The 8052-nt window shown below is 44.1% G+C and overlaps 1 protein-coding gene across 2 annotated transcripts in view; it reads right to left on the bottom strand.

Annotated features, from left to right (window-relative positions):
• Positions 1-4012: 4012 nt before the first annotated feature.
• Positions 4013-8052, bottom strand: part of LOC122563776 (gastrula zinc finger protein XlCGF7.1-like) — a 5735-nt gene continuing 1695 nt past the window's right edge. For both annotated transcript variants that reach the window (XM_043718000.1, XM_043717999.1), the window contains exon 2: positions 4013-6567. In XM_043718000.1, coding sequence (XP_043573935.1) covers positions 5311-6240 — 930 coding nt within the window. In that variant the 5' untranslated portion in view covers positions 6241-6567 and the 3' untranslated portion in view covers positions 4013-5310. The remainder of the gene's footprint in view (positions 6568-8052) is intronic.

Raw genomic sequence — 8052 nt, 5'->3', positions numbered from 1 at the left:
TTTTCACCCCCTCAACCTCTGTCTTCCTAATGGAAATAATCTGAATCTATTCAACCTCTCTTCATAGCTAGCATCCTCCATACCAGGGAACGTCCTGGTGAACCTCCTCTGCAATCACTCCAAAGCATCCACATCCTTTTGGTAATGTAGCGACCAGAAATGTACAAGGTATTCCAAATGCAGCTGAACGAAAGTCCTATATAACTGTAACATGACCTGCCAACTCTTGTACTCAATACCCCATCAATGAAGGAAAGCATGGCATATGCTTTCTTGACTACTGACCTGCATTGCCACCTTCAGGGAACAATGGACCTGAGCACCCAGATCTCTCTGTACATCAATTTTCTGAAGAATGTTTCCATTTACTGTATAGTTTGCTCTTGAATTGAATCTTCCAAAATGCATCACCTCGCATTTACCCAGATTGAACTCCATCTGCCATTCCTCTGCCCAACTTTCCAATCTATCTATATTCTGTTATATTCTCTGACAGTCCCTTTCACTACTGCTACTCAACCAATCTTAGCGTTATCTGTAAACATGCTAATCATGCAACCGGTATCTTCATATATATATATATATATATATATATCACAAACAACAGTGGTCCCAACACAGATCCCTGTGGAACACCACGGTCACAGGTCTCCATTTGAGCATCTCCCTTCCACTGCTACTCTCTGTCTCCTGTTGCCCAACCAGTTCTCTATCCATCTAGTTAGAACACCCTGGACCCTATGCGACTTCACCTTCTTCATCAGCCTACCATGGAGATCCTTATCAAATGCCTTACTAAAGTCCATGTATATGACATCTACAACCCTTCCCCCATCAATCAACTTTGCTACCTCCTCAAAGAATTCTGTTAGGTTTGTAAGACATGACCTTCCCTGCACAAAACAATGCTTCACATTTTCTTCCAAATGGGAATAGATCCTATCCCTCAGCATCTTCCTTACCACTGAAGTTAGGCTCACCGGTCTATAATTACCTGGAGGATCCCTGCTACCCTTTATAAGCAAGGGAACAACATTAGCAATTCTCCAGTCCTCCAGGACCTCACCCACATTCAAGTATACTGCAAAGATATCTGTTAAAGCCCCAGCTATTTCCTCTCTTGCTTCCCTCAGTAACCTGTTGGTCCCATCCAGACCTGGGGACTTGTCCACCTTAATGCCTTTTAGAATACCCAAAACTTCCTCCTCCTTATGCCGACTTGACCTAGAGGAATCAAAGATCTATCCCAAACCTCATCTGTCATGTCCCTCTCCTCAGTGAATACTGATGCAAAATACTTGTTAAGAATCTCACCCATTTTCTCTGTCTCCACTCATAATTTTCCTCTTTTGTCCTTGAGTGGGCCAATCCTTTCTCTAGTTGCCCTCCTGCTCCTTATATGTGAAAGAAAAAGGCTTAGGGTCTTTCCTTAGCCCTGTTTGCTAAAGATATCTTATGACCCCTTTTAGCCTTCTTAATTCCTCATTTCAAAAATGGTCCTAAATTCCCAATATTCTTCCAAAGCTTTTTCTGTCTTCAGTTGCGTAGACTTTATGTATGCATCCTTTTTCCTCTTAGCTAGTCTCACAATTTTCACCTGTCATCCACGCTTCCCTAACCTTGTCATTTTGATCCCTTATTTTCACAGGATCATGTCTCTCCTGCACTCTAATCAACTTCTCTTTTAAAGCCTCCCACATATCAAATGTGAATTTACCTTCAAGCAGCTGCTCCCAATCTACATTCCCCAGTTGGTATAGTTGGCCTTTTCCAATTTAGCACTCTTCCTTTAGGATCACTCTCCTCTTTCTCCATTAGTATTCTAAAACTTATGGAATTATGATCACTATTCCCAAAGTAATCCCCCTACTGAAACTTCAACCACCTGGCCGGGCTCATTTCCCAACACCAGGTCCAGTATGGCCCCTTCCTGAGTTGGACTATTTACATACTGCTCTAGAAAACCCTCCTGGATGCTCCTTACAAATTCTGTTCCATCGAGACCTCTAACACTAAGTGAATTCCAGTCACTGTTGGGAAAATTAAAATCCATCACCACCACCCTGTTTCTCCTACATCTTTCCATAATCTGTTTACATATTTATATCTCTACCTCACGTTCACTATTGGGAGGCCTGTAGTACATCCCTAACATTGTTACTGCACCCTTCCTACTTCTGAGCTCTGCCCATATTGCCTCACTGCTAGAGTACTCCATAGTGCCCTCTTTCGGCACAGCTGCAATACTCTCTCTGACCAGAAATGCAACACCTCCACCCCTTTACCTCCCACTCTATCCACCCGAAGCATCGATATCCTGGGATGTTTAGTTGCCAATCATGCCCTTCCCTAAAACAAGGCTCAGTAATACAATAGCATGATGCTCCCAGGTACTAATCCAAGCCCTAAATTCGGCTGCCTTACCTACAACACTTCTCACATTAAAACAAATGCACCAATTCCTTTGCATTCATCATCTGCTCCCTGCCTCTTCTTCCCCTTAGCCATGCTGACTTCATTATCTCGTTCCTTACAGGCCTTGGTTACAGCTTCCTTACTGTCCTCTAACCTCATTTCGTTCCTCACCCTCTGCCATATTAGTTTAAACCCTCCTCAACAGCGTTAGCAAAAGCACCCCAAGGACATTGGTTCCAGTCTGGTCTAGGTGGAGACCATCCAATTTGTAATAGTCCCAGCTCCCCCAGAACCGGTCCAAAAATCTGAACACCTCCCTCTTGCACCATTTCTCAAGCCATGCATTCATCCTGCTTGCTCTATCATTCCTACTCTGACTGGCGCATGGCACTGGTAGCAATCCTGAGATTACTACCTCTGGGGTCCTACCTTTTAACTTGGATCCTAACTCCCTAAATCTTGTAGGATCTCATCCCATTTTTTGCCTTTCTCATTGGTGCCTATATGCACCACAACAACTGGCTGTTCACCCTCGCCATTCAGAATGTTCTGCAGCCGATCTGAGACATCTCTGACCTGTGCACCTGGGAGGCAACAAACCATTCAGGAGTCACATTTTCGACCACAGATCTACCTATCTAGTCCCCTTACAATTGAATCCCCTATGATTATAGCCCTTCCACTCTTTTTCCTGCCCTTCTGTACAGCAGAGCCAGCCATGGTGCCATGATCCTGGCTACTGCTGCCCCACCCTGATGAGCCATCTCCCCCAACAGTATCCAGAATGGCATACTTGTTTTGGAGGGAGATGACTGCAGGGGACACCTGTACTGTCTTCTTGTTCTTTCTCTGCCTTTTCCTTTTCCATTTCCTTTCTCCCTCAGCAATCCTAATCTGCAGTGTGACCAATTAAGTAAAAGCACTATCCATGAACCCCTCAGCATCATATATGCTCCAAAGTGAGTCCATCTGCAGCTCCAGAGCTGTCATGCAGTCTAACAAGAGTTGCAATTGGACACACTTCCTGCACATGTTGGAGCCAGAGACATTGAGCAAAAGGAGTATAACACGGATCTGAGATCTCCTGCTATTTTTAACCTTAAATTGAACTTTAGTCATAGTTTAGGTAAATGAAAAATACAAGTTTTTACCAAGATCTTATCTATTTGTCCTATCTATGCCCCTCATGATTTTATAAACCTCCTTAAGGTCAACCCTCAGCCTCCAATGCATCAGATAAAACAACCCAGACTATTCAGCCTCTCCCTGTAGCTCACATCCTCCAACCCTGGCAACATCCTTGTAAATCTTTTCTGAATCATTTCAAGTTTCACAACATCCTTCCAATAGCTACCTGGAGCACACCTTCCCCAGATACGAAGAGGCATCTTTGCAAGATTAGAAGGGGGAAGAAGGTGTGAGAAAAAGAAGTCACTCAATAGTTTAGACTAGACTGCCTCTGTTTGTCCCTGTCCTCCCCCACCTCCTCACCTCACAAACACCAGCCCAGACTTGAAATCCACACAGAGACAAGTTGCAGTTTCAAACCGGGAGCAGCCACAACACAGGTTCCTTTAGATAACAGAACAGAGGGTTCTTCAACCAAGGGACACAACTTTATTTCATAATATTGGGAACACAGGATTTTCACATAGATCAATGCAAAATGTAAGTGGGACTGAAATGAACAAGCCAGCAAGTTTACTTTTAATGCTTTTTTGAGACTTCTACAAATGAATCAGTCCATTTCACAAACAAGGTGATTACGCAGATTAACAATACAAATCAACAAGTTTATTGTACAAATAAACCTGAGTTTATTCAACAAATCAACCCTGATGATATATACAAAGGGACATTTTGTCGGTGTGTATGGATATGTTAGTGAGTGTCTGTATGTCTAGATATGTGTGAGTCTATGACCATGTGTCTCTGTATCTGTATGTTTGTCTGTGTCTATTTGCATCAGTGTGACCAGCTCTGTCTGCAATTCGACACAGTGTACCTAGAGGGAAGTTTAAGTGCAGCTGTGTTTGCCTGTCTGTGTGTGCGTCTCCATCTGTGTCTTTGAATCTAGTTTTGTGCCTGTGTGTGTGTGTGTGTGTGGGCGCACGTGCGTGCCCAGCTCTGTCTGCAATGAGATACACTTTGAATGAAATAAGCGGTGATGAACCAGTCATGGTCACAGTCAGTCTCTCTCTGTTCCCCCCCTGCCGGTGTTTAAATCCATCCTCTGCTGGCCTCTGCATGTGACATCACAAGCACCAAATACTGCTCTGTTCCACTGCAGCTTCTTCCTGGTCCTCCAGCAGGATGGATCAATCTCGCTACACATCCATCATCCATTGCTCCACAGGACTGAATCAATTCCCTGTCACATCGATCACACAGTCCTGCAGGGGAATGGACCTTCAACAGATACAAACCCCAATGGACATGGCTCAATCATCAGTTAAGGAATTTTGAAAAATCAATCTGCTCTGACACAACTTGATAGCAGGTGGGTCTTGAAACCAGAGCTTCTTGTTAAGAGGTTAAGACACAATGCAGATGACAGGACGTATTGAGACAGCAGTGAGAAAACACTTGGAACCCTGAACTTCATAAATCAAGATATTGAGGAGAAAATCAGGGAGAAAATGCTGACCTTTCAAAACCTGGCTTTAGAACAGAAGTAGAGTCCAGTTCTGGTCACCATGCTTCAGTATCTCAAATATGAAGGTTACTTGAGTTAGAGAAACAAACCATTGTTTCTATTATGCAACGGTCCAAGGATGAGGGGAGTTGGAGTTAAGAATTTGGGAAAGAGATGCACGGGTGACATGAGGAAAAGTTTTATTAAGAACAACAGCAGTAACAGATGCCTGTCCTGCAATCACTGGTGAACTCGCTGGTTCACTCGCTGGGGTGACAGAGTAAATCCTTTTCCACAGTGGGAGCAGGTAACAACATCTCACCAGTGTGGACTCGTTGGTGTCTCAGAAGGTTTTTTGAATGGACAAATTGTTTCCCACACATGGTGCAGGAGAATGGCCTCTCTCCAATGTGAATGCGTTGGTGTGTCAGCACTTCATGTTTGCTTTTAAAGCTCTTCTCACAGTGGGAGCATCTGAAAGGTCTCTCATCAGTGTGAACTGGTTGGTGTGCCTTAAGACGGGACAGCCGAGAGAATGCCTTGCCACACTCAGAGCAGGAGAATGGCCTCTCCCCAGTGTGAACTCGTTGGTGTGTCAGCAAATGAGATGACTGAATGAAACTTTTCCCACACTTGGGGCAGGTGAAAGGCCTCTCTCCTGTGTGAATTCGCTGGTGTTTCAGCAGATGCGCTGATGTAGTGAATCCCTTCCCACATTCGGGACAGATGAATGGCCTCTCCCCAGTGTGAACTCGCCGGTGTATCAGCAGGTTGGATGAGTCACTGAATGCCTTCCCACACTCGGGGCAGATGAATGGCCTCTCCCCGGTGTGAATTCGCAGGTGTTTCAGCAGGTGTGGTGACGTAATGTATCCCTTCCCACATTCAGAGCAGATGAATGGCCTCTCCCCAGTGTGAATTTGCTGGTGTTTTTGAAGGTTGGATGAGTCACTGAATCCCTTTCCACACACAGAACAGATGAACGGCCTCTCTCCAGTATGCGTGCGTTCATGTTTCAGAAGGTCAGATAACCAATTGCATCCCTTCCCACATACAGAGCAGGAATACGGCCTCTCCCCAGTGTGACTGCGTCGATGGGTTTCCAGCTGGTATGGGTATTTAAATCCCTTCCCACAGTCCTCACATTTCCATGGTTTCTGTGTGGTGCAGGTGTCCTCATATCTCTCCATATGGGATGATCAGCTGACTCCTCGCCCATACACAGGACAGCGATACAGTTTCTCCCCAATGTGATGTTATTCAGTTATACAGTTTCTCCCCAATAGGGTGATGCTATTCAGGCTGTGTAACTGGCTAGAGCTCGCTAAATAGTTAGTTCACTGGAACACTCACTTTGGTGGATGTCTTCTCATGCATTTCCAATCATACTGATGTTGGAAATCATTTTCCTAGACAAAACATTGAAAATCCAATGGTTTTCAAGACCTGGTGATCTCTCAGGTATTGATGGGATGTTTGTTTGGAAGTCTTGCTAATGAATGTGCGTCTGTGATTCTCTGTAAAACAAATTTAAATCAGGAAAAGATATGAGAAAGAGAATTGTTTAAAACATTAAAGGAAATTGTGAAAAGGAGTTCATCGGATCTGGTAATTTGTATGAAAGACGCTCAGAAATAGTGACCATGAAAAGCTATTGAATTGTAAGCTATTGAATAAAAACTCAACTAGTTCACAAATATCTTTCAGCTAAGAACGCTTATTCCTCTTCCTTGTCCTGGGCCTCCACATAAAGACAGTGAGATACTTAAGGGCATGGTTTCCTCCATATACATCACAAGAATAACTTTGATAGATCCTCCATCCAACAAGGTCAAGACCAGCATGCATGGGGCACCATTATCTATAAATCCCCCTCCCAGACACACACTATCCTCTTGTGGATACATGTCATTGTTTATAGCTGGTCCCTGTGAAACCAGTAATTGCTCACTGAATGGCACAATGGGAGAACTCTCAAGAGCACAGAACATAGAACAGTATAGCACAGTACAGGCTATCAATGTTGTGCCAACCTGTGAAACCAATCTGAAGTCCATCTAACCTACACTTTTTCATTATCATCCATATACTTACTCAATGAACCCTTAAATGGCCTTAAAGTTGGCTACTACTGTTGCAAGCAGGCCGTTCCACACCACCACTATTCTGAGTAAAGAAACTACCTCTGACATCTGTCATATATCCATCACTCCTCACTTTAAAGCTATGTCCCCTTGTGCTAGCCATTGCCATCCAAGGAAAAAGGCTCTCACTGTCCACCTTATCTAATCCTCTGATCATCTTGTATGCCTCTGTTAAGTCACTTCTTAACCTGCTTCTCTCAAATGAAAACCACCTCAAGTCCCCAACTCTTTCCTCATAAAACCTTCCCTCCATACCAGACAACATCCTGGTAAATATCCTCTGCATGCTTTCCAAAGCTTCCACATCCTTCCTATAATGCGGCAACCAGAACTGTATGCAATACTCCAAGTGCGGCCACACCAGAGTTTTGTACACCTGCACCATGAGCTCATGGCTCTGAAACTCAATCCCTCTGCCAATAAAAGCTAACACACCGTACACCTTCTTAACAACTCTATCAACCTGGATGTCAACTTTCAGGGATCTATTCACATAGACACAGAGATCTCATTGCTCATCCACCTTGCCAAAAATCATACCATTAGCCCAACACTCTGTATTCCTGTTACTCCTTCCAAATTGAATCACCTCACACTTTTCCACATTGAACTTCATTTGCAACCTCTCATCCCAGCTTTGCAGCTTCTCTATGTGTCTCTGTAACCTGCAACATCCTTCCGCACTGTTCACAACTCCACCGACTTTAGAGTAATCCATAAATTTACTAGTTAAAAACAATGACTGCAGATGCTGGAAACCAGATTCTGGATCAGTGGTGCTGGAAGAGCACAGCAATTCAGGCAGCATCCGAGGACAGGCAAAATTGACGTTTCGGGCAAAAGCCCTTCATCAGGAAT

The sequence above is a fragment of the Chiloscyllium plagiosum genome, chromosome 27, assembly GCF_004010195.1.
Source record: "Chiloscyllium plagiosum isolate BGI_BamShark_2017 chromosome 27, ASM401019v2, whole genome shotgun sequence".
Taxonomy (NCBI): domain Eukaryota; kingdom Metazoa; phylum Chordata; class Chondrichthyes; order Orectolobiformes; family Hemiscylliidae; genus Chiloscyllium; species Chiloscyllium plagiosum.
Note: the sequence above shows the minus strand (reverse complement) of the source record. Positions and strands in the feature narration are given on the sequence as shown.